Genomic DNA, 26,538 nt, shown 5'->3' on the forward strand with positions numbered 1-26,538 from the left:
GGACAGCCAATCTGGACTTTGACGCCCGCGTCCCCATCCCCTTCAGTGTCTTCCCGTCGTCGTACCGGAGTGACGCTGTTCCTGAGACTACTCTTGAGACTGAAAGAGTAGAGGGAGAAGTCAATCTCGATCGCACTTCGCACGTCGAACGGGAAGATACTCGAACCTCTGCTCCTCTTCCGGATCCCCGTGCCCACGGTCAGGAAGAAGTCGACTTTCGTTTCCAGCGCGAGACTCGTACCACTTACGGTGGTAACGACCAGCAGCACCAGCAATACCAGCAACCTCAGCAGCACCAGCAGCACGCCTACGCTCACGCCGGCAACAACGTCAACAACTTCGTCTACGAGGAGCGTCAGCAGACAAACCGGTATCCCGAGGTTGATCTAGCTCGTGAACAGTAAGTACTTTTGTTGAGTGTTCATTTTCTTGTTTATTTCTATTTTTTTTTTCCCTTGCGGCGATGGAAAGAGGAGAAGAGCAACCGGGCGCTGCTCTCGCACCCAAAAATACCCACAGTGGAGAGAGCACAACAAGCGGTGTCACCCCAAACCGCCTGCCGCCAGTGGCTTTTTTCAGCTTGCCTCCGGGGCTAGCATGATCTAGTCCCCCGAACTAATTACGTGGCACCAAAACAAATCAAATCAAAACAATCCGTCCCCAACCACTCCCCATATATCACACCAATCATCGGCCCCCCAACCCACTTCTGCTCCTTGTTTGTTTTGTTTTATCTATCTTCTTACTTCCCTTACCCGGCCGCTCACCCGCTCACCCACCTTCCCCCCCCCTTTAGGTACCGTGAACCTTCGGTCCGTTTCCAAGACCGCCCTCAAACCTACGATAAGGCTCTTGAGTCCCAGCTCGACATCACTGAGCGTGAATATCGTCGCCGTACCGACCCCACCTACGACGTCTACGCCTCCGACCGCCGCTCTCAGGGTCCCGCCGTAGAGTCTTACGAAAGTCACCGTTACCCCAACGCCGACGTCTACGACCGTCGGTCCCAGGTTGATCACACCTTCGACCGTACCGCCTACGACCGTACCGCCGAGTCCCAGGTCTACGACCGATCTTCCCGCCGCCCCCAGCAGACTAACGTCTCCTACGACCAAGGCTTCCAGCCCCAGCCCGTCGAAGCTTACCGCGGAGACTCCTTCAGCCGTCGCGACCTCAACGTGGAGTCCGTTGCTCCCGCTCCGGCCCCTGACACCACCAACCTCAAGGTTTACAAGACCAAGACTGTGATTGATCACCCCCCTGCTCGCAAAATGGGCTACTACGACGACGACGGTAACTACCACTCCTTCCGTCGTGGTGTGGAACGCGCTGCCGACCGCATCATGCACCCCTTCCATCACCATGACCACCATCATCATCATGGCCACCATGATCATGACCATCATCACGAACGCCAGGATGTTGTCGTCGCTGACGATCGCGGACCAGTTCGATTCCGGGACGGTGTTCGTGAGGATGTGCGCATCGTTGAGCCTCGTGCTGGCGGTGGCGCCACCACCGAATCCGTGCCCATCCCCTGCCATTTCGTGCGCATCGGCGACATCCTGATCCTCCAGGGCCGTCCCTGCCAGGTGATCCGTATCTCCGTCTCCCCTCAGACCGGCCAGCACCGCTACCTGGGTGTCGACCTCTTCACCCGTCAACTGCACGAGGAGTCCAGCTTCATCTCCAACCCTTCGCCCTCCGTTGTGGTCCAGACCATGCTTGGTCCCGTCTACAAGACCTACCGCATCCTGGACTTGCGTGACGACGGCAAGCTCGTCGCCATGACCGAGTCCGGTGACGTCAAGCAGGGTCTGCCCGTCGTGCCCCAGGGTCACCTCTTCCGTCGCATCCGTGAGGCGTTTGAGGATGGCCGTGGCAGCGTCCGCGCCCTGGTCATCAACGACGGTGGTCGCGAGCTGGTGGTGGACTACAAGGTGATCCACGCTTCCCGCCTGTAGATCTCCTACCGGGAACGGTTTAGCCTCGGGAATCGGTTAGTGTTTCTTCCCATTCTTTCTTTTCCCTCCCCGACCCAGTCTTTCTCGTCCAATGGTCCTTCCACGCGAGTTAAAAGGGAACGGAGCATTCCAACTGACGTCACGTCCGCAGTCTTATTTCCACCCGCCCGACGAATCTTCTATTGTGCAGCAAACGATCCTTGACGACCTGCGAGTTTTTGTGTATCTGAACCTCGGATTATGGATGATGGGAAATGGCCTTGGAAAATGTTCAATTTGCTTCAATCTGTATCATGGGCCTTCTCCTTGTAACTAGCAACCGTAATGTTGGAATCTGATTATGTAGACTGACGTGTCTTTTATCTTCTGACCCATTGGCTTAGGCCATTGTATCTAATAATCGAAGCTGTCGAGTAGAGTTATGAATTGCTGATCCTGTTGTGTGTATCGTGCCTTGGGCGTTGGCCCGTTGCTCTCGCTAAGTCCACCCGTCCAAAGAAGCACCATGTCCGGACAATAATCCAACTATTCATGCTCTTGTCAGTGTTATCCTGTTAGATAAGTTGCATTAGCCGCACCATGTGCCCAAGTATGTTATGTCCCCGTTTGATCTAGGACATGTCAACCGAGTTTAAATTCAGATAGGCACACAAAATCTAAGATGTCAGATTTGGAGATCCTGCGCTGCATCCTTACCACGTGCAGTGTTGCATCCAAAAAGCATCCAACTCGCCTGGAAAAGGCTAACTGTAACCGGAAAACAGTTCCAAGCACAACCAATGAATCTCCAGCTGGTGGTGTTGACCTTACCATTTGGCGACAGCCGAGACCCAAAAATATTTTCCGTCCGTCCCACTGTCGAAATTTGGAACCGCACCACTTTTCTGGATCCGATATCCCAATCAAACGTCAAGATTCCTCAATCGAACAACAAAAATCAAAAATATTGACCGACGCAGGGGTCGAACCTGCAATCTCTTGATTCGTAGTCAAGCGCCTTGCCATTGGGCCAGCCGGCCTGGTAGTTGTTATGTCGTGTAGAAATATTCATACATAAGGTAAAGCATTCCCAGGCATTTGACCAGGGCATACACTGCCTGTCGAGATGGAGACGAATGGCATAGCCCAGACTCTCCTCTTTTGTATCCTCATTCCAGGAATAATCAACTGCCGTTGAGCCCGATCCCTCAAGCTTTGTCCAGGCGTAGCTGTGAATCGCGGCGAGAGTGAATAGAGGCACGACTGAAGTAGTCTCAACGAACGCATATGGCCATCGGGAGTAGTATATCATATAAGGTTTAAACTGAGAAAGCCCTGCATCGGAACTTCCAATGTCATTGAATTCCAAGTCTATAGCCGAATGAGAAGGCATGAAATAGTTATATCGAGCGAGGCACTGTCACAGCTGTTATTTCAAAGGGTATCCTCGATAATCAAGTCAATCGCCAGATATCAATGGCAAAAGTTGGTCTGCAAATTGTACAAATCCGTCTATTTGTTAGTAAAGGGATTCTATTTTGAACCAACCGAAGTAAAGAAGATACAATCCCACGAGTTGTTGCTCCGATGAACCCTCGTTGTCGCTGTAGTAAAATGGAGCATACTTGACAGGACCTAGCCCGCGTTCAGACCAAGGACTCTGATTTCGCCAAATGACATAAACATAGGGTCCCCGCTTCGAAGGAGACATAGTAAACCAGACCAAGACATTTGAGCACTGTTCTTTGTTCTTCGAAGGACGGAGGGCAATGCCAGTAGCTGTTTTATCCGCGATAATCGATCTGGTTCTTCTACTCGCCCTACTCGGTCACTGTACGGAATAGATAAGCTGGGCTTATCCATCACTCTGAGAATGTCCCAAGCACATTTCTGTAGACGACAATGCTGGTGTGGAGGCATCCTAACGGTAGATTCGCGACTAAGTCTGCATCTTCCATTAGTATATTCATTGCTGACAGCTGATGAACACATAAAATTCCGTGATCGATGGAGCAGAGTGCAATGCATTATTCAAGTAGAGAAGAACGGTTGGAAGGACCATGGTTTGCCCCGGTGCCAAGGGCCTTGAATGAAAGTGAATCGGAGGAATACCCCGCAGGCCAAGACGTCAAGCACAGTCGAGCACGCATACGAAGAGCAATTGACCGAGTGTGATTGGAAGAGAAGACACCAAGCAGACTGACAGCCAGGGATTGCATCCTTCTCCAGGTGCTGCCTGCCTTATGTGACCCCTGCACCTTCACAAAACTATCAAACACGGCCGATGATATCATCCATCCGTTAGGGTAGCTTGAGAAAGAATTGTTCATTGAAAAGCAAAGATTGTATCAACCACCAAACACCAGATACATTGAAGGAAGGAACAAAATCAATCAGGACATATAACCTGCACAAAAGTCATAATACCTGTAAATATAGAAACAAAGAACGGAAGGAAACAGTAATCGAACGGGGCTAGAGCCATGCAAATCCTTGGTCAATATACCCTATATCAGACCGAGTGACAAAATGAGGAGCAACGTCCAAGCAAAAGATTGTAAGAGAGACGGGCCAAAACGCCGGCATGCCGAGTGATAAAAAGAAAAAGTCATCGAAGAAGAATCAGAAGGCTATTTGCCATAAGAATTCATATAAAAACGCCACGACCGGGTCCGGTTCAAGATGCTGCTCCAGTAGCCATATTATACATATCCACATTGTGAAGAGAAGAGACAAATAGGGTATCGTGCGTATCAAAAGCCCTCCCATGACGGGATGAGGCTGCCCAGGAAGAAGGTATAGATCGATCTCGGAGATGAGAAGGAGAGAGGGGTCAAGGGACAACGAGGTCACCGTTCTCCAAATTTACCATACTCCTGCTGCCACTTTAACAAATGCCGTGTAAGAACATCCATCATCTCAACACTAGTGAGATCTTTGAAATCTTTCTCCAAAGATTGCCCGGCCCCGGCGTCACTGTCAGCGGTGCCGGTGCCGGACTCGCCCTCGCTTGCCGTCGATAGCAATACGTTCTCGAGTTGGTCGCCCACGGCCTTGAGTATAATGCCATTGGGTCGTTCACTGTTACCCGGGGGTGTGGTCGAACTCTCTCCGGCGACAGCCATCTCCACCTGCATCCGTGATATAAATTCCAGTATTGCTGCGACCCGTCTCTTCATCTCATTCAAAGTCGTCCGCTGGTTGACGTAGCGAGGCCGACTGGGTTTCCCTGTTTCTCCACCGTTTATATGCGCCCCATTGGCGCCGCCCACTCTCGGCGAATCTCCCCCAGTATCATGCGACTGGCCTCGCCGCGGTGAGTTTGTCATAATGCTCGAATCGCCCCCATTAGTGTGGGCGTCGCGGTCTCTGGTATATTGATTGCGTCCCACTCGAGTTCGGCGAGCCGGGGGTCGACCAGACTTGCGGGTGGAAGGGCGAGGGGGCGCAGGTTCTTGAACGGGGGCAGGAGGATCTGGACTGGGCTGCGGAGGCACAGGATCGTTGGCCACGGGTTTGGTTGGTGATCCGGGTTCATGGTCGGATTCGGTCCCTTGTGTCATCGTTAGTGTTGACTTCACAGATTTCGAAGGTCTGAATATACATACCATCGCTTTTCCTCTTGTCGGTCTTCCCTTTCCGTCGAGTTGCCGTCTCCGGATTTTCCGCCTCAGGCTCCTCGGTCTCTTTTGTCTCCTTGTCACGCTGACTGCGAGATGCGGCTCTCTGTCTTCGGACCCCATTTGTGGCTGCCTTTGTTTTCTCGTCGTCCGAGGCGGGCTGGGAAGGGGGAACGCTCTGTTTCGAGGCGGCGCCGGGGGAAGGAGAGCTTGTACGCTGTCGTTTGGGGGCCTGCTTCTGACTATATCGGCGGAGTTAGCCGCAATTCTCGGCCATTTCAAATACTCCCTCTCCATTTTGTTTGAGGGGTTGGGTCTCTTACGCTTCGCTGTCGCTGCGACTCCTTTTGGGCCTTCGAACGGCCGCATCTTCCGCAGCTGGACTGGTAGTGTCTTCCTTGCTCTCCTCGATTGCACGACGGATTTGCTCCTCTTCGTCGTATGCTGCGTCACGGCTGTTCATGGTCGAGCGACGTTTGGGGTTGGCAGCCGAGTCACCCCCACGGGATTTCGGGTCCTTGGAGCGCTTCGAGTTGTCTCGAGAGGATTCGCGAGAGGATGGTGCGGTCGAGGGGGGAGCGACGGGGAGGTACGTGGACGAATGTTGCCTGCATGGCTGTAAGCAAGACTGTCACAACGGGCAAATGAATGGCATCGACCGGAGGAGCGAGGAAACTGGGGCAGAGATTGGGGGAGAAGGGGTAGCAAGGAAAGAAGTGGCAGCAGAGCATCGCGCTCGTCTTTCAGTCTGGAGAACACAGGATCGAGAGACCCATGAGAAAACTCAAATGGTTGAAAATTTTTCTCCTTCGTGTGCAACGGACAATGTCTCCCTGCGGGGATTTTGAAACTTCAGGGTAAAGGAAAAGTTGTCACTGACCCATTGGATTCGTTTTTTATTCTGTGGAGGTCTTTCCGACACTCTTCACAGAAATATTCGTCGGGGCTCATCGCTTCATCCATGATTCCCACGCAACCACCATGCTGCCAAACTTTGCAGGAATCACACTGGATGAACATGCTGCCGATCTCATCGGACATCAAATCTGACGAGTCTGCGGACAAGTTTAAAGCAGACTCCTCCTTGAGTTTGCCATGAACCCCGTTGCGACCGAGAGCTTCACGACGAGAAGGGGGGAGACCCGGATATTCCTGCTGGCCGCAAAGACATCGGGTCACCTCTTCCTCATCATCTTCTTCCGGTTCCTCCTCCTCTCCATCGCCGTTTATCCCATTGTCCTCCTCGCCCCTGGTGCGCTGTCGCTGGCGCGTTTGTGGGAAGTCATTCTTGGAGCCCTCGTCCGCGTCGTCGATGGACTGGGACCGGTTGGGAGAAGGAATTTTGTGATTCGATCTAGTACTTCTTTCTCGAGTGAGGGAGTTCGAGGAGCTAGACGAATTTGTGTGTTGAAAAACGGCGGGCGAGGGTTGGGAGGTGCGAGCACGAGAAGAGCGACGGGGAGTCATGGTCGATGCGGGTAGCTAAGGATAAGAGAACTCTGACAAAAACAAAAGAGAAAAGATAGAGAGAGAGGAGGGGAAGGTTTATAAAAATGAAGATAGTGAATCGATCCAGCTCACGACGCAAGCGAACAAGAGCTAGCCGTGGGCAAGCTGTCGCACGCGGGTGGAGAGCTGGGATTCGACAGCGACTGGCACAAGGGACGCAAGAGGGGAACGAGAAAAGAGAGGGAAAAGGTAGTGTAGGTTTCCGAGGCAATTGAGACCAAAGACATGTACGATCCAAAAACTGCGTCGGGAAGCCCACAGCGAAAGCGAGGGCTACATAGTCTGGAGATTGAGCGAGAGAGAGGGAAGAGAGACGAGAGGGTGGGGAGCAGAAAAGAGAGGAGAGGAGAGGAGAGCGAGAGAAGAGACGGCGAGAGCAGCGAAAGGAACGCCGGGAACGGGACGCGGTTTGCGGTCAACCGACGGCGCCTTTTCCCCGCTTCTCTTTCAACGCGATCATCTCTCGCTTCCTACCCTCATTCTGGATTTCTGACATTCTTCTTTATTTTTTTCTTGTCGCTTCCAGTTGATGGTAGAGAGAGTGCATTTCCCTCGTGGTCTGTACCACCGACGAGGTGCCAGTGTCACTTGAACTGATGACGATAGAGAATCCCTCGCCCATTCCAACCAGAGAAAAAACCCCGCTTCCCACCTTCGCCGAACCCCCTTTCAACCTGCATTCCTCCCCTTTCGTTTCTATCTGGAAAGATTTGGTCCAATTCTGCTTACAAGATTACTATTTTCCCATCTTCAGAATGATCGTAATCTTGGGCCAGGAAGGTGTCCGAACAGCGTCGCAACGAAGCCCGATCCGTACCCTCTAGTCCACTATCCCTCTACGAGAGTTCCAATCTTCCTTCAGGGAGCGTCGGAGAAACACACAGATCCCAATAATTATGGCATACACATTCTGATCCCAGGTTCGATGGACAACGTCATACAGACTGGGGCCGAGAGGATGAGCTAGGTGCTTAGAAACACCGGGACTGGCAACCCATCGCACGGCATGATGAGAAGGCTCACCTAATCTCGGAACCATGTCGCTCGCAAGAATGATATCTAAGGAATGGAGAGTCCAATGGATTAGAAATCGCGCCCATCTGCAACCTCTCGACTAAGCGGGACTAAGCGGCACAAACTATGGAGAGAAAGGTAGCTCACGTCCTCGAGGGGAAAAGGGACTGCTCCGAACCTAGCTTGTTGTAGAACAAGGTGTAACGCAGGAATAGCTGGCTACCGAACGGCAATGAAGGTGATCCACGCAAGGTGCGCTGCTGAGTCCTGGTGCTTGCAGGGTACCTGGATCTAGTTCGGAGGGGACGGAAGGGAGGGATGGGATCGATGATGAGGTAGAGAGGGATGTAGAGGAAACACGTCTTTTTCGGGGAGGACAGGAAGAGAACATAATGCCTAGTAATTCCGATAGTTAGTAGAATCACATTCGATATCAACCACCACCAGGTAAAGTAACCACTGAGCATGAAGAGAGAACGGAATCGAACAGACAGTCCGAATCAGGACTAGCGGCATATGCAGGCCTCAGGCACTCCAGACCCGAGCAGGCAGCCAATCAGCGGCGGGGAATCGCGGAGGAAATCCCTAAGGCACCCAGGCAATAAGGCATTATTAACGTAATAACGGACGTTCGCTCACTCTTTCCCCTCCGCCTTTTTCCCTCTCCTATACTTGACTGTACTGGACCAGTCTGCCCTTATACTTCCCCTCTCCTCCGTCGAGCCCTTGTCTCTGAGCTTGGTCTGGCCCCTCTGTCGTCGGACTTCGGTCCTTGCTTTTGCTTTTTGGCTCTTCGTGCTTCTAACGGCTTCTCGCGTGGATTCGTTCTCCCCCCCCCCCCTTTTATGGAGTAACTGGTTCGGAGTGATCGGTCGGCCGGTTCTCGTTTTCTTGGTTCCTGGGGATTCTTTTTACCGAACAACAAAAGTCTGCAGCCATTTGGTGCAGGACAACCACCGCTACTTGCTTTTGGGCACCGGGTAAGACCTCTCTACTCTACTGTCGCTGGATTTGGGTCTTGCTGCCGGTGTGTGCAAGACTGGCAGAATCTCTCGGTCACATTAGGCACCGAGTGTGTGGGCTCCGAATTGCCAGCGTTGCTGTTCGAACCTGACAACTGACGGTGGGTAGTGCGGTCTAGGAACGTCTCCATATTTCGTCCATCCTTCCCACTCTCCATAATTCGTCCCCGACCATATTCGTGAACGAGAAGGAATTCGAGAAAAAAAAATATCAAAACAAGTTTCAAAAAAGTATTGTCGGTCATAGATATTATTCGGACCTGGAGGGTGGTGCATCTGGAACAGAAAAAAAATAAAAGGAAATCAAACAAATCATAAGGACGCAAAAGAAGAGATCCGGAAAGCGAGAAGCTCACACCTTCCCTTTCCTTCCCACCCGGCATTGGACTGGATTATAAGGAGACAGCAGAAGCCGTTCGGCTGTGGTCGTGGAAGTCGAGAGGGCCGAGATTCTGGCATAATGACAGCTACGTTGAGTATGTGCTTCTTCACCCGGGATGTTTGCTCCTCTCGGGAAGTTATCATCTGGCCTGAGCGTGTACAATTTGCTAGGAAGCGGATGGCCAGCTCCCGCAAGAGAGAGTGAGATTGAAGAGGATCTGCTGGTTCAGGTGCTGATATTGTCCCCCTCTCCGCAGATGGGATGTATAATACGGCCCCAGATACCCCGTCCCCAGTCTATCCGGACAGGCTGATTCGTCCCCTTCCCAAACGTACCCTGCGCTCGCGCTTGTCCTCCGATGCGGCCGATACGATTCTCTATCCTCCGAGCCCTCCGGCAACGCAGCTATTCTATGGAAGCGGTGCAGACAGCGGGGAGGCCGTGAATGAATCCAAGATATACGTGCAACAGAGCGACGGCCCAGATCCGACGCTCGAGCGGGATCCTCAGCTGCTGTATGAGAACGGGGTCGACTTTGAGAGCGGGGACGAGGACGGTCCGGTGGTGGTTCGCCGCAGTGCCGGCTTCCGTGGGTCGTCCTTGTCGCCGACTGCACCACCCCATCCGCTTCCCAGCAACGAGGAAGGACCGCCGACCAAGACACCTGCGGCAGGCCCCGACGGGTACGATGCCTTCGAGAACACTAACAACAAGAAGAAGCGCAAGATCCCCACGCCTGGCAGTCTAGGGAGTAGCCACCACTCCACCCTCTCGCCTGAATTCTCCAACATGGGCCTGGCCACCTCTGTCCAAACACCTCCCCCGCAGATGGATGGAAGCCACGTGAGTACCTTTTATGGAACAGGGAGCCCGGCATCGCCAGTCGCCAGTGCAGTTGCCAGTGGAAACTCAGGGCCGGGACGAGGCCGTCTGGCGCGTCACCCGGCTCGCAACGGTCCAAGGGCCCCTCAAGCGATCGTTCACGCGCAGGCTGGCATGAATCAAAGTCGAGTACCCGGCCGTCGGGACGGTGTGATGTCCTCTCAGGGACCAGCAGGTATGTTGGACAATGGTGCTTTGGGGGAGGGCGATCCGGCCCCGAAATCCGAGCCGGGAATCATCTCCGCCGCCATCGCCAATGCTGCCGCTGCCGCATTTTCGTCACCTCCTCGCGCGGACAACGTCAGTATGCTCGAACGAAGACAGCCCACCACGCCGACCAAAACCCAATTCACCTTCACGTGCGAGTCGGACTCGTCCAAAGGGATGGCCATGCAGGCGCAGAACACCTACCCAGCTCAGCATCGTTCTCCCCGGTCTCCTAGCTCTGTCACCCCCACGGCACCGAACCCGCGCGCGTTTTCCACGCAAGGAACGCAGACCAGCCCGCCAGCCGTCTCGCAAATGAACCCGCCAGTCGCGGGCGCCGAACCGCCACCGGTCGGTCGAAAGAAGAAGCGGTCACCGGGTAGCCTTTATGCCTTGGCCGCGCGGCAGCGGAAAGTTCAGCAGCAGTACACCAATCTTCAGCATCCGCCCGGCCTGGAGGACATCTGGATCTGCGAGTTTTGCGAATATGAGAGTATTTTTGGACGCCCTCCCGAGGCACTGATCCGACAGTACGAGATCAAGGATCGCAAGGAACGCAAGCGCTTGGCGGAGAAGAAGCGACTGTTGGAGAAGGCGAAGATGAAAGGACGCAAGAACAAGAAAGCGACGAAGAACGCCACGAAGAACGCACCCAGTCAGCCAGCGGCATATGAGCCGGAGTACGACCGGAGCGCCATGGAGACACCGGAAGCGCACGAAGACGATGATTATCCCCACGACTACGAGGACGAAACCATCGCCGAACCGCCTCCGGGGCCGCCTCCCGCCGCGCTCAAGTCGCCGTTGCCGCCAGGGCCGCCGCCAAAGATGGCCTCCAGCGTCAAAGGCGCAGCCGACGGAGGGACCAATCGACCGCCCTGACAGCGGTGCTTTGTCGTGAGCGACCTTTGTTTCGGCACTCTGCCTTTCCTCTTGCATGTTTGTCTCGCTTTGTTCTTCCATTTTGCGGTATTGTTCTTTTATTCTGTCTTTGTTCTTCTTTGCATGAATTACTCATTAGCCTTTCTTTTCTTTATTACATCCTACCCTTTATGATTGTCTTCAGACGGTTATTTTTGCATCAATGAATCCCCACTCCGGTTTGACGAGGATCACGCCAGCAGCATAATGAATGTGCATTGAAACGTTTCTTCCTTGGCTTTTTGTTTTAGGTCAGGAACATGGTATTTGTGGAGCATTATTTGTTTTTGTTTTGTCTTTCTTGGGGCCTTTCTGTAGGAGGGTCTACCAATGAGCATAGGTAATTTTAGCAGGAGGTGAATCAGAGGAGCGCGCGATGAGGGAGGGAGGGAGAGGAGAGGAGAGGAGAGGAAGGAGTTTCGAAGATGAAACGATCCAGTTCGGGTTTGAATAGGACAGTTACATACTTAGTTTAATTGGAAGACTGTCACTTGGCATCTGCCTGAATTCTGAAGGTATCGTGCCCATTGTAGATGTGAATCTCATTAGTCCCTACGGCCATGACAGCCAGGTATCCAATCGCATGTCCACTTCGTGCATGAGGTTAAATATAGCTGCCCTACCTCCCTACCCTCCCCAGGGGTCGGTGTTTCCAACGTCCTTCCCGGCGCCTATCCAACAACCAGTCAGACAGCCCGACTGGGTCAGACATTCCCACTCCGCGGGCGCTTCCGTCGGATCGACAGTCCATAGAAGCTAGGACATCGTCTAGCATCTAGCATCTGGTATCTATTTTCTGCACGACCAGCTAGGCGCTTGCCGATTCAGTCTGAAGTTTCAACCCCGACGTGCGGTTTGCTTGCGACCCCTTGGCGCGCGCGTATCGTCGACGACGGGTTTCAGACGCAGCAGTCGATGCTGGGATTAATGGACGAGAGGCGTTTACTGGTTTGTCGCCGGGATGGACTGTTTAGGGTCACGGTGAGTTATATTTAGTTTTTGGACGGGGGTGCTAGGTAACTAGTATGTACCTGGTTGAGAGGGCAGGGAAGGGAGACTGGGGTGATGGTTCTGGAATCGAGACAAAATCGTGTATATAAAGGGGGGGAGGTGTGCTGCAGACAATGGAGTTTGCGTTTGATTCAGCATTCAGCATTCATTCATTCATCTATTTGTTTCATTGAGTTGGTTCTATTCATCTATTTCTTTCCTTATTTATCTTCTTGCCAGGGTCTGTCAGTCCTTCGTCGGGGCCATTGTTCTCCTTGTTCGATTGTCTGATACTTCTGGTTCTTCCTTACTTGGATCTTTTTATATCGTCTTACTTTAATTGACTGCGCTGGCGCATCGAACTGTCCCTTGATTCTCATATCTTTTTTTTTTTGGACGGACTATACTTCCATACCTACACTACACACATACTTGCGATATACTACCTCCTTCGAAACCTTTCGCCATATCTACCAATTGACCCAACTCTATACAACACAACCTACTATACCAACCTCCCACCCACAACCAAACCAAACCAAACCAAACCAAAGGAACAGAAAAAAAAAATGTGGTTCATCCTCCTCAAAATCTTCAAATTCGGCTTCTCGCAAGCCAAAAAACAACACGCCAAAAAACACCCCCAGAACCCCGACGACACCACCAACCCCTCCTCGATCCCCATGGCCGCGCGCTCCTTCCTCCAACCAACCCCTCCGCCCCCTCGCAAGCCCCTAAAACACTACCTCGGGCTCACCCTGCACTCTATCCAGCTCATCTTCGCCATCGCCGTGCTGGCCCTCTACAGCTCTGACATCCACAACGCGCACGAACGCGGGGACTCGGCGGGCGCGGAATGGGTGTTTGCCGTCGTGACGGCGTTCCTGGGCTGTGTCACCGCGATCGTGATGTTGGTGTATGTGGCGTTTCTGAAGCAGAGGAGCGTTGGGGGCAAGGCGGGGGTGTTGTTGGGGTTGTTTGCGTGGCAGGCGCTCGGGGTGGTTTTGTGGTTGGTGGTGTTTGGGATCTTTGCGGAACGGTTCCTTGGGACGGAGAAGAAGAAGATGAGGAGGGCGGTTTGGGTTGATTTGGTTTGTTTGGCGCTTGCTGTTGGTGCTGCCGCTTGGGCTGGGTTGAGGTGGTGGAGGAGTGGGAGGGGGAAGGGTGGAGAGGAGGGGGTTGGTGATGGGAAGGATAGGGAGGCGGAGGAGAAGGAGGTTGTTTAGTTTGGGTCTTTGGGGGGGGGGGGGTTGGTGTTGGGATTGGGGAAGGGGGTGTGGAGGAAGGGGTGAGGTTGGGTTTATGTTGTGCAGGATGGAGATGGGATAGAGGTTGGAAAGTATTGCATTGTATGCACGTTGATCTATGGGTTTGTTTTTTGTTGTTCTTCTTGGAGTTGGCTTCGTTTACATGCTTAAAATTGTTACTGGAGAGGATTAATATATCTTTACCGATAATGTGATTCGTCTTGATGTCAACGGCATACTACAATCCCTCATCCAAGTTCACTTTCTTCAGTAATATTCTAGTCCAGCCCTAAATCCGATCCAAACCTAGTCGTATCATATGGTCGTGACCTGAATATCCCCCATCCTATACCTCTGACGAATCTAACTCGGTTTCAGGAATGCTCACCACCTGGGTGTCAGCTTGCTTACTGCGACTCTCCTCAATCAACACGCTGAGTTGACTCCGTCCTTTCGACGCAGACATCGGCGTCTGCGGCGACGAGACCGCCTCGCTCGTCACGCGCCCTGCACTAAACGTAGACCCAATGGGTGGCATGATAGGAATCCCCGACTCAGCGGAAGACGCCCACTCGTCAGGCGAGGAGGGTCCGGGCTTCGAAAATGGCGTGCAGATGGGGATGCTGGGGGGTACGGCTCTCGAGGTATCGTTAGTGGTGGCTGGAGGTGCGGCATTAGTGGCGTCTGCATCTGCAGCGTCTCCGAGCGACGAGGCCAGTTCCTCGTATTCCTGACGTCGTCTCTCCGCGAAGCGCGTGCGAAAGTCCTTGTCGACGAGCGACGAGGACGAGGGTTGGGGTGTGTTGTTCTCTGCCGAGAGGATGTTAACATTGTGGTGGGTGAAGTCGTCGCTGGTGACATAGCCCTGTTTTGGGGGCGTCGATTTGGTACCTTGTGATGGGGTCGGGATGCTCTGTATATTGGTGACAAATGCTGCGGGCATTTCAGTCAGTTTGGTCATTGTTTTCGTGTCCTCAAAAGGATCGGGAGGTTCTGATATAAGTTATTAGGAATCGTCTATTGCGAAGTCCAAGAAATGAGCTCACCCTCCGCGGCTGTCTCCTCCTCCGTACTGTCACTGCTCGGTTCAGAAGTGTGAACCGGGGACGTTGAGGTCAGCGGAGTTGGAATCCGTTGCGGACTATGCGCACGAGTACTTGCACCGGAGGATGTTTGGGAGGACTTGCGTCGCATAGGCACCGGTCGTCGCTTGGTACTCTTGCCTTTGCTCGCTACAAAATAAGTCTTCCTGTTAGGAGGAGGGACCGGAGTGGGAGGGGTGGACGGTTTGCGGGTGATACTTTGCCCCCCGACTCCAGTGAGGAGCAGTCGCGTGGTTTTCTGCGTCTCTCCGTGTGATGTATTAGACTTCTTCAAGATGGGTGGGGGCATAGGCGTGCGATTAGACCCATTACTAGATGGCGATTTATCCTCATTTGGGGTCACGTTGATGTGAAGTCGTTCCTTTCGTGCCTGAGTCTGTCAATAGGAGCTCTTTTGGGTATTGTGATTTGATCTCCCCACCTGGGCAGTTGTCGGCTTCGGAGTGGCGAGAGATAATGGACTAGCCTCTGATATGCGAAGAAACAGCTTGGCGAGCCTAGACCCATCCATCGACCGACAGAGGTCATCGCTGCTCCAGATTCGCCAGAAGAAATTCTCCAGTCTGTGACCAATGTCACCCTCGTGGACCGAGGCATTTGCACTATAGGCTAGTGATGTGAGTCAGGCTTGGGCACTCCACAATCATAACGACCGGCGCTCACCCTTCCACAATTGCACAATGTCGCCGATATCCACCGCAGTCACATCCTCAAGCGTCGCTGGAATCTGTTCTGTTGTCGACACCAACCCTTTGGGAAGCTCGTCCATTGTAGAAGAGCAAGGTGACATTGCATGGAATAATATATGGGGAGGGGTACAGTTCCAGCAACTACATGATCAGACGGGTGGGAGGGCTGACGGTCAGGAGGATCAGAGCATAGGAGGATGGGAAACAGAAAGAGTGAAGAAAGAAGTCGAGAGGAAGAGAAAGAAGGGCGGGGAGAGTAACGGCCAGCAAATATCTGGCGGTGAATTCGCGAGGCAACGAATACTTATCAGGCAAAGCAGGGAGGCAAGGCAATATACGGCCAATGAATGACGCGTGAAGACTGGGGATGAAGCAGGCTGCAGCGACTGGGTGAGGGATTCGATGGCCAGTCTGGGGTAAACAGCTGCAAGGGCCACTGGCTGTCAGTGGCCAACGGAAGAAGGAAGGGAAAACAAGCACCCAGCAAGATTAGCACCAATAAATCGATGCAGACATGTCGGCACTATATACTTGCTTTATGATTTGTTTCAGCCGCAGACCGAAGCGAAAGACGCAGCCAGAAAATAATGTCGTCTCCCCGTTCGACCTCCGGATCAGTCGATCGATCTTTCTTAGGCACCAGCTGCCTTAGTCTAACCTGCCGGAGCTTTCCGAATGACTAAAAGACCGGGGAAGGACAGATCGTCTTATTTACGTGGAGGCTTTGATGACCAAAAGAAAAGTCCACGCCAGTCATACCAGGCTAGTCTTCTGTTACTTCCTCCTTTCGTATACGAACAAACGGGGGACAAAGAACCCGCCGTCGACAGCCGCGGATAATCGGAGCAATGCAGGGCCAGGGAACGGACCGGGTAGTATCTTCACCCCACGATGCGAGGTTCTGGGAAGGGAAGACCAATCTGATGAAGATCCGAGAGACGTCTGGAATATATAAAAGCGATTGCCATCGGAAAACTATCATGCGAGGTCATGAAATCCAGCAACTCGGCGAATTAAGCGGCCCCAAGGGGGGGATGATCTGCCGTCAACTGACCTGAACATGCCTGGTTCCTTAGTCTCATTGGCGATAGTCGGCCCAGACTCGGTGCCAGTTCCAGAGATCCATCGCGCGTTTCCACAGTCTTTGTCAGACCTAAATCAAGACTAACTGCGTCGATCCAGTCGGGAGTTCGGGTCCATTGGCCCACAATTTTTCTTGGTTGATGACGAGATCCCCTCAAGTCATCGGTCACTTCAAACTTGGCCAGGCACCGGTCTTGGGACGGTGGGACCGAGTAGGCAATTGCTCCGTAGAGTGAAGACGGTACTTCCGTCTGAGTGAATACTTGATTGAACCAGGATGATGATTGTTCAGAAGAATTTGCCAGGTCGAATCCATCCGCGGGACCCTTAATCACGCGTCCGTATCACCTGATGCCATCAGTCGGCCGTACCTGTCCCCTTCGGGTCTAGCCGCTTAGTCAATCTTAGGAGAAGTCAATATTACTTATTATTTTTTAATATATATATGATTGATTTATGATGAGATACGGAGTACATTGTACACACATCACAACGAATCTATCACCGTTGACGATGCCCTAACAGGTCAAGTCCGACTGATAGATCGGCTTCTACCCCAACTAAGCCGGAAGCGTATGACACAGAACAACCCCACGGGGAAGGAAACCTTCACGGAGAGACAAAACTCTACGGTAGTTTGGTAAGGCCAAGTGAGCACCGCCCTAGCGGCTTCGTTTATATTGCCAATGGACTGATAGTCTTCCAGATTATGGATCGACTCAATGCCTCCGTAAATGATTGAATGCAGCGCGGTCCATAAATATATTTCACACCCTAGGGGTTCTGCCGTTGACTTGAGGAGAGCAGCTCATTAATATTCATACTATAAGCAATGCAGACGCGCGAACCGAGGCATAAATTTCCTCTATATAATTGACTTGCATATAGCTTCAGGCAACCCAGACCCAGTCACGGATTTACACTTCATGTACCGTAGGCGTTGGAATATCATATCGAATAACCCAGCTATGATTGGACTTGGTAAAGACCCAAGGGCAAACAGAACTCGACCTCACAGCAACCATTGCTTTTTCTGTCTTCGGTGCAAACGAACAAAAGAAAAAAAGAAAAAGCTTCTGGCGGCAGGGTCGGCTGTCGGGAAATTAATGACCATACCTAACTTCAGGGGGGACAAACATACTGTGCGCTAAATTTAGTTACTGTACTTCGGTCATTGCTTTCGGACGCCGGGATTATCATGAACTCTCCATCTTAGATGGCGGTCGGCTCTATTATTATTACCTACTGGAGTCAGTCGACAGAACACTAATCAGTCAGCAGTTGCCTCGCATGTTGGCACTTGGTACGGATTAGACTACTGTGGGAATGGGGACTCCAACTCATACGGAGTACTTTGCAATTGCACTGACCCACAGCTCCACTGATCTGACCTGATAACAGAAAACAATGACATCATGCTGAAGATGATGCCACACGAGAACTATAGCAAAACCCCCCCAATATTCATATTCGAGTACTTTGCAACCAGAGTTACAGCTGTGCTCTCATTTCTCATCATTTTAAATATTTTCAGATTGTCGCTCTACACAAAATAAAGGAGCGATTGAAATGTCGCTCAATGGGTATATCGTTAGTGTATTGCCGAGGAGGGCCGACAGAGGGATATCAATGCGGGCCTGCACGGCTATGGTCTGGTGGTAGACAAAAATAGGACTGGGAAATTGGAAGATAGGTACATACATACCATCTGCACTGTTAACCAAGGCGTTGGCGAGCTTATGTAGTATAGGTAAGGGAAGAAGCCGCCTTGTCTACTTAGTAGGTGTTGCCGATGTTGTGAGTGATGCCATCAGGTTTATTGACTTCAGGTTCTTAATATTTATTTTTTACTTCTATTTGACTCTATAGCCCACAGATGGTGATTGGGAAATATCACAGGTATTTTGTGTAGGGGAACCAACGAGTCAAAGAATCAAAAAGCCAGTAGACAACTAGTACTTATTTATCAGAGGTAGTCCAGCTCGAATACATATCGCACATTACAAAATGCCACTGGCTCCTCCGCAGTTACTGAAGGTTCATACGGTGAATGATGCTGTTTCATCATCCGGTTTCTGCCTGGTAGCAAATCTCCCTGGTGCCCTAAAGTGACAACGAAAGGACGGCAATGGGCTTCACTTGACGAAGACTTGCCTTGACCACACGCGCAGCCTAGTGCCATTTCTTTCACCTGCTAAGTGAAGAGAATTGAGGATCTCATTTACCTTCCTTCACTCGGTGGGAATCACCCTCTTGACGCCTCTTTTCCTTTCTTGCTTTGCCCCTCAACTCCCCTTTCCTCGACACTCTTCGTCTTGGCCCCTCTCCTCTGTCTGACTGTCATCGCCTTGGTCTTTCCATGTTCTATACGATCCTTGGAAGTCAGTTTTACACTTCATCTGTGGCGGGTGGGAGCGGGAAAGAGTGACTCCTCGGTTTCGGCTTGAAACCCGATCGTGATTCACGGTAAGCCAGTAAATGAGGGATTGTTATTCTAAGATCCCTTGACTTCTTTATCTTCTGTAACTTCTGCTAACTGCCGGCCTTGATTCTTCTATTAGGAGGAAGCCATCGTGACAGTGCAAGCTGTCAAACATTCTTTGCTGGGCATCCACTGAGCGACAAAGCTCGCAGACACCAGTCCTTGTGCTCCAAACTTCCCTTCGAAAGAACAAATCCAACAGCGGGACCAACTGAGACACTCATTTGTCCAGGCCGTCGATATCACAGAAGTCCAGCCTACATCACTCAATGAACACTGCTTAGAGGCTAAATACGTATCGAGTTTAACATAACTTGCTCGATAATGCCCTAGGTAGAAAGAGGGCTGATTTGGCCTCAGGCCCATACTTACATGGTAGACTTTTTCTTCGCAGTCGCATCTACAGGAATATAGCAGGGATCTAACCGCAATTTCAGGTCCAACGAGACGGGTTAGTACATTTCGTTTGCACTTCGAGGACGACCTTGCATATTGAAGGCCTTTCATGTCTTGTTTTAATTTGTCTTCAATGTGAAAGGCTTTTTTGTCCTTGCACTTATTCCTGGGCCTTGCTGTTCTTCGAAGACCTTTCACGTCCTATTCTATTGTGTGTTTCGAATATGAAAGGCTCTGCTATCGAAATGGGGTAGTACTATGTGAGTTCGTTGATTGTCGAGTGAGCTAGCTACTTGTTGTATATTTCCGGCCTACCTGCAGAAGACCAATCTACACTTCTTAAGTACTGAGCCATAAAACAAGGACACTTCAAGAACACTGCAGACATTTCTATTAGGGTAATCTCGTACATCATACTGTATAATTAGGCAAGTAAAGCAAGATACCGTCACCAACGGCGACCAACCATAATGGGTATAACACAACACAACACTTTTAAGTAAGAGTGTAGCCACCATCAACACGGAGGTCCGCACCGGTGATGTATTTCGCGGCATCGCTGAGGAGGAACGTAACAGCACCCATCAGATCCTCAGGGGTACCCATCTTCCCGGCAGGAATGAGCGAGATCCACTTATCTCGCAGCTCGGGGTTCTCGTCTAGAATCTTGCGGGTCCTGAAGAAAAAAATAACCGTGTTAGGAAAGGAAGAACCGCATGGCTGCAATACAGTGAATTGGGTACTTACAAAGCAGTCAGCATGTAGCCCGGACTGATACAGTTGACTCGGATATCGTGACCGGCCCACTCGACGGCCAGCGAAGCAGCCAGATGCCGAACGGCGGCTTTCGCGGCATTGTACGGCGCTTGGGGCTGGGGAACGTTGACAATGGCTCCGGACATGCTACCGATCATCACGATGCTGCCGGGGACCTTGCGTTCCATGAGGTGCTTCGCAACGCCCGTCGCGAACAGGTATGTGCCATCCACGTTGACTCCCCAGAGCTTCTGGATCCGGTCGTGGGGGTAAGAAATGGCGTCGAAGTTCTCGGTGAAGCCGGCGGAGGTGACGAGGCTGTCGATTTGGCCGTGCTTGGAGATGACCTCGGCGAGGGCGGCATTTACGGAGTCGGGGTTGGCCACGTCGGCGTAGTGAGCGGTCACGTTTGGCATTCTAGGGAAAGAAAGTGTACAATCAGTATCGTGTGAGTGAATTGACGGGATCAATTGAGATTGGACATACTGCTCCAACCCGGGGTTTTCCTTGCGGAACTGCTCCACCAGTTTCAGTGCCTGTTCTTCAGCTTCTTTCTCTATAGTAAACAATTAGGATAAATCGCCTTCAAGCTGCATGGGTATACACACTGTTCAAATCCACAATTGCAAGGTCCGACCCCGACGCAACAAGAGCCTGAGACATGACCAATCCCAAACCGCGAGCTCCGCCAGTGACCAGGGTGACCTTGTTCTCCAGGGAAAACTGAGCCAGCGTCCGCTTGAAGTGCATTCCACCGCGTCCTTGGACAACGGGCGAACGCGGCATATGTTCGTCGTCCGGGTATTCGATCTGCAGGCTCTCGTCCGTCCGGGCAAAACGACCCTCTGTTTCACCTAATGTCCCCTCGGGGGCCTTTGTCGTTGCCGTTAGGAGGGGGTCATTCTTAATTTTCTCTTCATCGTCGTTCTTTGCACGTCGAGTTGTGGAGGATATGCAGCGGATGGAGCTCGTCACGGCTGGCCGCGAGGTAGCGGTCAATGCAGCTGGGCGAGAGGCATGGTTGAGAGCCTTGATGGCTTGACGGGCGGCCGCGGGTCTGAACATCTTGGATGGTGTGGATGTAAGAGAAGTAGCAATGAGAATGATATTAATACGGGGGAATGAGATTCGTTAATGATGCTCCAATGTGCTGTCAATCACATAATCAAAAAGGAATTGACTAGGGGGGATGAAAAAGATAGAAGAGAAACCAAAAGGATCTTGGAGGGCTGGACCGGTATATGTAGTACAAGCTCTACCTACGCATTAGAGCAAAAATGTGGGCAAAGAAGGATTCAGGAGGATTTCTTTGGTAAAGGGGCAACGAAGAGCTCTCTACCTTTCCAGAAGCAAACAGTGGAGAAGAGTGCACAGGGTGAGCGGTGGGACAACAAAAAAAAGTTTTATTAAAAACATTATGGAAAAAGAAAAGAATACAAAATAAAAATACAAAAAGCCAAAGCAAAAATCCCGAAGTGGACAAGGAGCTGGCGTGGAATGTGAGCAGTAGCCAGGGAGGTGAGCAATTGCGGTGAAACCTGGAGGCTGCCAAGGAGATCGAAGGTAGCAGGACCATGGCTGTGGTCCAGGGACTGTTCACCGCGAGTGTGCTGTGTGTACAGAGTAGTGTGTACACTGTAGAGAACCCCGGAAAAGGGTGATGTCAGGCGGTGATGGAACCCCCGGCCAGGCCCCAACCGCCATGCAGCGATCGGACCAGGATCTGCCCCAGTGGAGCTGCTAAGAAGGCCTAATGGGCGCCCGCGTTAATGCCGCGCCGCCTTTTCACCTCCCGCGTGACTGGATTTCTTTCGAAGTTGTTGTCTCATCTTATCTTCCTGATGATATGTCTCATGTATTCCACGTCTAATCTTATTTCTATCGTTTATCCCATCATACAAATCCTCTGCCGTTTACTACCAATTTCCATGATACTTTCCGCGGTAATCGGCAAAGCACAGGACACTACATCAAATAATGCTATGCGATCTGCGATGATGATACCTAAGTACTAACTCATTTCTTGATCTCTAGGCGATAAATCTACGCTGATTAGAAACGGTGAGGCCAGAAATTAAGTAGCTGGGTAGCTACATGTACAGTACGTAGCAGAGGAGCTACACCGGTGTACTGTACATACGCACACACCAAGTTCGTCCAAGAAATCAGCATAGATCTTCGATGGCAAAAGACACCGTCCTGAAGGGTCACTCGCCCTCCCTTCCTGCACGTACTTTCAGATCGGCATTATAAAATTTCATCACGATGACTCCCCTACTCCCAGACTAACCAGGTTCCGCATGTCAATGCTACGTCCCGTCCCTGCTCTCTGGGAAAGATCTGCATGCTTTGAGCTGACCCGATGTGCATCTTGGGAGCATGATTAGTGACTGTGTACGAGTGACTAATTAGTAGAGGTTTTCTTTTGCCACAACTCAACAGCTCACTCTCTATCTTCCTTTGTTCTAAGACAGCTTGTGGTACAGGTACAAATCAATCTATTGATTAGGATGACTACGATCGTGTCTTTACTGACTACTCAGTACTCCCCTTAGCCGGACATCCCGTGCGCTAATGAAGCGGGCGGACTAAGGGGCGTGGGCCTTGAATTCAGGGCTTGATTTGCTTTGTCTTTCAGCTTGCGGGAAGGGGTTGGGCGCCCCTTCTCAAGTTTCTTCTTCTTCCGTTCCTTTGGGATTCGAAATGAATTCCATTGCCCGTTTGTAGAATTATTAATCCTTCTGTCAGCGTCTCCACCGTCAGATTCGGGATCAGCTCCCTGGTCCATTGATCCTATGTGGCTTCTGGCCTGAAATCTTCTCTGCCCGGGATGTATGTGTCTGGCAAGCCGAGATGACCACATGACAGCGCCTCGGACCGGACTATACAGAGTGGAAAGTCAATTGAGTGACTTGGCAGCCGATTTGCTTCGGTAGTTACGCTTGATCGGATCGGAGTGTGCTGATGGTTTATTTTTGGTCTTCTTATTATTTGATTGTATTTTTCTGTTTACCAAATATTAAGAACTATGGATGGCGGTAACACAAGTACACAGGTTAACATTCCCATCCGGCCCTCAGCTCTCCATGGGCGGGTACGAAGGTCAATCCTACCCCGGACTGACTCTCCTCCCCACCGATCTCCACTCGCTGTCGTAGGCTCTCGTATCTGTGATCCATTTTCTATAACTATTGTATGACTTCAGTGCAAGTTGTCGTTGCATCCATCTAGCTTTCACCGCTCTCGTCTGCGAATTCAACAAGCGGCGTTCCGCTTTTGCATTGGTCCTGCAAGGTACACGTTAGCCACCAAGACACTTTTCATTGGATCGGAGGTGGAGAATTTCGAATCCCAGGGGAATGGCCGTGGAAGCTTGACCCAGGGGCCCGTGCATGTTGCCAATGAGCTTCTGAGCCAATGTTTTATGAGGAAGAAGGGAAGAAGGGAAGAAGAGGAAAAGGAGGTCCGGTCTTGTCATCCTGGTCATCCGACTCGGCGTTGGATTTCCAGCCGGGCCGAAATTCAGCACAAAGGGTCACTGGGTAGATGAAACCAAGATGAACCCGCCTATGCTTCCGATGCCTGATTGAAACGGAATTCCCAGGGGTAATAATGTGGAAGGGATAAGGAAAGAGGGTAAGGGTAAGGGAAAGAGAAAAGAACTCCGACAGCGCGTGACCTACTCCTTGTTTATGGACCACTTTGGAAATTGTCCCCCTTTGCGGGCTGCGGATGACCGTTTCCATCTTCATGCTCTCAATTACCACCAGCGGCTGGTCTTTCTCCACCACGTCGCCAGCCTGGACTTCCACCCGCAGCACTTTGCATGGCATCGGCGCTAGAACGCTGTTCGTGACATCTTTCATGCCCAGCGCTTTTTCCATCCATTTGGCTCGCGGTATCGTGAGACGGTACTGCGTGCCTTTCTGGAAAGCAACGATCGAGTCCTCGTCTCGGATCACCGTGGTGTCTAGACGGGTGTGAGGGAAAAATGACGTGATGACCTGCGACGTTGACTCCCGATGGCTCTCTACCTGCTCAAAAACACGCTCGCCAACTTCCACGTTAAACGTGTTGTCGCCCGTTTGTTGGACACGAACGTTAAATGGCGTGTTGTCCTTCGTCCCCGGTGTAGAGTCTGCCAATGTGATCTGTCGAGCCTGGTAGCCCGGGCTGAAGCCGACAGCGGAGCCTTCGAAATTGGCCTGCTTCCGAGTGACTGGGTTGGCATCGTGATGTAGACAGGCTAGAGCTACTTGTGCGAGCAGCTCGGGCTCCACTGAGCTTCTGGTGAACAGCTCCTCACGGTGCTTTTCAATATACCCGGTTTCAACATCTCCGGCGATAAAGTCGGGGCTCTTGCAGATCGTTTTCAGAAACTCGATATTCGTGATCGGTCCCGCAACTTCGTACTCCTCCAGGGCAGCGGCAAGCTTGCGAATAGCTTCTTCACGAGTGCTGCCTCTCACGATGAGCTTTGAAATCATAGGGTCATAATGGGCAGAGACTTCATCGCCGGCAACGAAACCCGCGTCGATTCTGACATCCTCGGTGATGGCGGGCGTGCGAACATGGAGCAAAGTACCCGAATCCGGGATGAAACCTTGATCAGGATTCTCTGCGTAGATTCTCGCTTCAATCGCATGTCCACGGCTCGCAATGAAGTTCTCCACCTCTTCTTGGGTCAAGGGAAGCATCCCGCCCTCGGCCACTTTCAGCTGCCAATAGACCAGATCCTGGCCGGTGACCATTTCCGTCACCGGGTGTTCAACCTGCAGTCTGGTGTTCATCTCCATGAAGAAGAACTCGCCGGTGTCATTGTCGAAGATGAATTCGACCGTACCGGCTCCTTCGTAGCCCACGGCCAAAGCAGCCGAACGAGCTTTTGCCCAGATATCTTTCCTGGTAGCATCAGGCAGATGAGGAGCAGGCGACTCTTCGAGAATCTTCTGATGACGCCTTTGGATACTGCAGTCCCGCTCGCCCAGAGCAACGCAGTTCCCATGCTTATCAGCAAAGACCTGCACTTCGATGTGCCGCGGTGTGATGATATATTTCTCGACCAAAACATGGTCGTCCCCAAAAGAGTTCATAGCTTCAGATTTAGCGGATTGTAACTGAGCCTGGAACTCGTCTTTCGAGTAAGCAATACGCATGCCCTTACCACCGCCGCCTTTGATGGCTTTGATGAGCACCGGGTATTTGATTTTGTCGGCTTCGGCCTCGAGATGGTTGACATCTTGATTCTCACCGTGATAGCCAGGAACGCAAGGCACTCCTGCGGCTGTCATGATCTTCTTGGACTGGCTTCAAGATCTCAGCAAACTGTATTGTCACAAGCGCATGCTAGCATACCTCTTATCTCCCATGTCTTCAATTGCCTTCCAGGGAGGACCAATGAACACTAATCCGGCTTCGGTGCATTTCCGGGCGAAGGCGGAATTCTCGCTCAACTAAAGGTGTTCAATCATTAGCCGGGTCGATTTTTGTAAGCCAGGTAAAAGACATACGAAACCATAGCCCGGATGTATCCCTTGGCAGCCTTCTTTCTTCGCGATCTCAATTATACGGTCGCCGTCGAGGTAAGCCGACACCGACCCCAAGTTGAAGGCAAACGGCGAACTAAGCGCATGCTGCGCTCGACTGTCCGGATCTGTATATAACGTAGTAACTCGGATACCGTGTTCTGCAGCTGTCCGGCCAACTCGTCTTGAGAAATCGTATTAGCACGACTAACGAAAGGGCTCTTGGCAGCGCCCGCAAACATACAACGCAATTTCTCCTCTGTTTGCAATGAGAATCGAATCTAGTGAGCTCTGAGGCTTTGTTCCACCCGTGGCAATCGTGGATGCCACTCTTCTCGACCTCCGAGCAACCGTCGGCCCCAGGCGGGACGTGGTGCGGAGAAGCGTTGGGAGAGGCATTGTACGGATGTGTATGTATAGAGGCGGGCCGATCGAAGCGTGGGGCAAAGATCAAGTATAAATGGTCAAGTCAGTGCATTCTCAGACACTTCACCAGGAAGTAGGAAGAGCTCAGGACAAGATAAGTTTTAAAGAGAGAGGGAAAAGACGAGAAGAACGCAGCTCCAAGACGCTCCCCGGCTTGACCCCGGTTCCCCCCAACTCCCCCTTCAGCCGACGCAAAGCGAGCCTGCGGGGAAACAGGCACGTGATCTGCGATCCGCGGCAGACGGCCTCAGGCCTGCAACTTTTGGTCTAATCAATTTTCATCGTCGGAGAAACGCGATCGCCTCGACGTCATCCTTCAGCCTCGACCCGACGTCGTGCCT

At 51.8% G+C, this 26,538-nt stretch overlaps 8 protein-coding genes and 1 non-coding gene across 10 annotated transcripts; 3 read left to right on the plus strand and 6 right to left on the minus strand.

Moving 5' to 3' along the window:
• Positions 1-1,271: 1,271 nt before the first annotated feature.
• On the plus strand, positions 1,272-1,964 carry hexA (putative Woronin body protein HexA; the record flags this gene model as incomplete). The annotated part of the gene is made up of 1 exon (XM_046082902.1): positions 1,272-1,964. The coding sequence occupies one exon, from the start codon at positions 1,272-1,274 to the stop codon at positions 1,962-1,964; it is 693 nt and encodes a 230-aa protein (XP_045938859.1).
• A 947-nt stretch (positions 1,965-2,911) lies between these two features.
• On the minus strand, positions 2,912-2,983 carry LDX57_001262. The gene has a single exon. It is a non-coding gene; the product is annotated as a tRNA-Arg (tRNA).
• Positions 2,984-4,792: 1,809 nt separating this feature from the next.
• On the minus strand, positions 4,793-6,026 carry CTI6_1 (Histone deacetylase complex subunit; the record flags this gene model as incomplete). The annotated part of the gene is made up of 3 exons (XM_046082903.1): positions 4,793-5,496; positions 5,552-5,805; positions 5,887-6,026. 3 exons carry the CDS (start codon positions 6,024-6,026, stop codon positions 4,793-4,795), a joined length of 1,098 nt encoding a protein of 365 aa, XP_045938860.1.
• Positions 6,027-6,415: 389 nt separating this feature from the next.
• Positions 6,416-7,030, minus strand: CTI6_2 (Histone deacetylase complex subunit; the record flags this gene model as incomplete). The annotated part of the gene is made up of 1 exon (XM_046082904.1): positions 6,416-7,030. One exon carries the CDS (start codon positions 7,028-7,030, stop codon positions 6,416-6,418), a length of 615 nt encoding a protein of 204 aa, XP_045938861.1.
• Positions 7,031-8,747: 1,717 nt separating this feature from the next.
• Positions 8,748-12,621, plus strand: LDX57_001265 (uncharacterized protein). Of its 2 annotated transcripts, XM_046082905.1 has the most exons (3): positions 8,748-9,066; positions 9,218-9,584; positions 9,747-12,621. In XM_046082905.1, the coding sequence occupies exons 2-3, from the start codon at positions 9,569-9,571 to the stop codon at positions 11,459-11,461; spliced, it is 1,731 nt and encodes a 576-aa protein (XP_045938862.1). In that variant the 5' UTR covers positions 8,748-9,066; positions 9,218-9,568; the 3' UTR covers positions 11,462-12,621. The 2 variants fall into 2 exon arrangements, with proteins under 2 accessions (XP_045938862.1, XP_045938863.1); XM_046082906.1 differs by having other exon boundaries at positions 9,218-12,621.
• LDX57_001266 (MARVEL domain-containing protein) lies at positions 12,604-13,716 on the plus strand (the record flags this gene model as incomplete). The annotated part of the gene is made up of 1 exon (XM_046082907.1): positions 12,604-13,716. Exon 1 carries the CDS (start codon positions 13,060-13,062, stop codon positions 13,714-13,716), a length of 657 nt encoding a protein of 218 aa, XP_045938864.1. The 5' UTR covers positions 12,604-13,059.
• Positions 13,717-14,083: 367 nt separating this feature from the next.
• LDX57_001267 (GATA-like domain-containing protein) lies at positions 14,084-15,609 on the minus strand (the record flags this gene model as incomplete). Its single annotated transcript, XM_046082908.1, has 6 exons — positions 14,084-14,100; positions 14,149-14,547; positions 14,629-14,730; positions 14,784-15,210; positions 15,262-15,449; positions 15,504-15,609. 6 exons carry the CDS (start codon positions 15,607-15,609, stop codon positions 14,084-14,086), a joined length of 1,239 nt encoding a protein of 412 aa, XP_045938865.1.
• A 4,376-nt stretch (positions 15,610-19,985) lies between these two features.
• LDX57_001268 (putative D-arabinitol dehydrogenase ArbD) lies at positions 19,986-21,311 on the minus strand (the record flags this gene model as incomplete). The annotated part of the gene is made up of 4 exons (XM_046082909.1): positions 19,986-20,166; positions 20,238-20,663; positions 20,733-20,802; positions 20,855-21,311. 4 exons carry the CDS (start codon positions 21,309-21,311, stop codon positions 19,986-19,988), a joined length of 1,134 nt encoding a protein of 377 aa, XP_045938866.1.
• A 2,357-nt stretch (positions 21,312-23,668) lies between these two features.
• On the minus strand, positions 23,669-26,170 carry LDX57_001269 (acetyl/propionyl/methylcrotonyl-CoA carboxylase subunit alpha; the record flags this gene model as incomplete). Its single annotated transcript, XM_046082910.1, has 4 exons — positions 23,669-25,553; positions 25,602-25,699; positions 25,757-25,955; positions 26,016-26,170. The coding sequence occupies 4 exons, from the start codon at positions 26,168-26,170 to the stop codon at positions 23,669-23,671; spliced, it is 2,337 nt and encodes a 778-aa protein (XP_045938867.1).
• Positions 26,171-26,538: the final 368 nt, after the last annotated feature.

Source organism: Aspergillus melleus (assembly GCF_016097325.1).
Source record: "Aspergillus melleus strain CBS 546.65 chromosome Unknown contig1, whole genome shotgun sequence".
In the NCBI taxonomy this organism is placed as follows: Eukaryota; Fungi; Ascomycota; class Eurotiomycetes; order Eurotiales; family Aspergillaceae; genus Aspergillus; species Aspergillus melleus.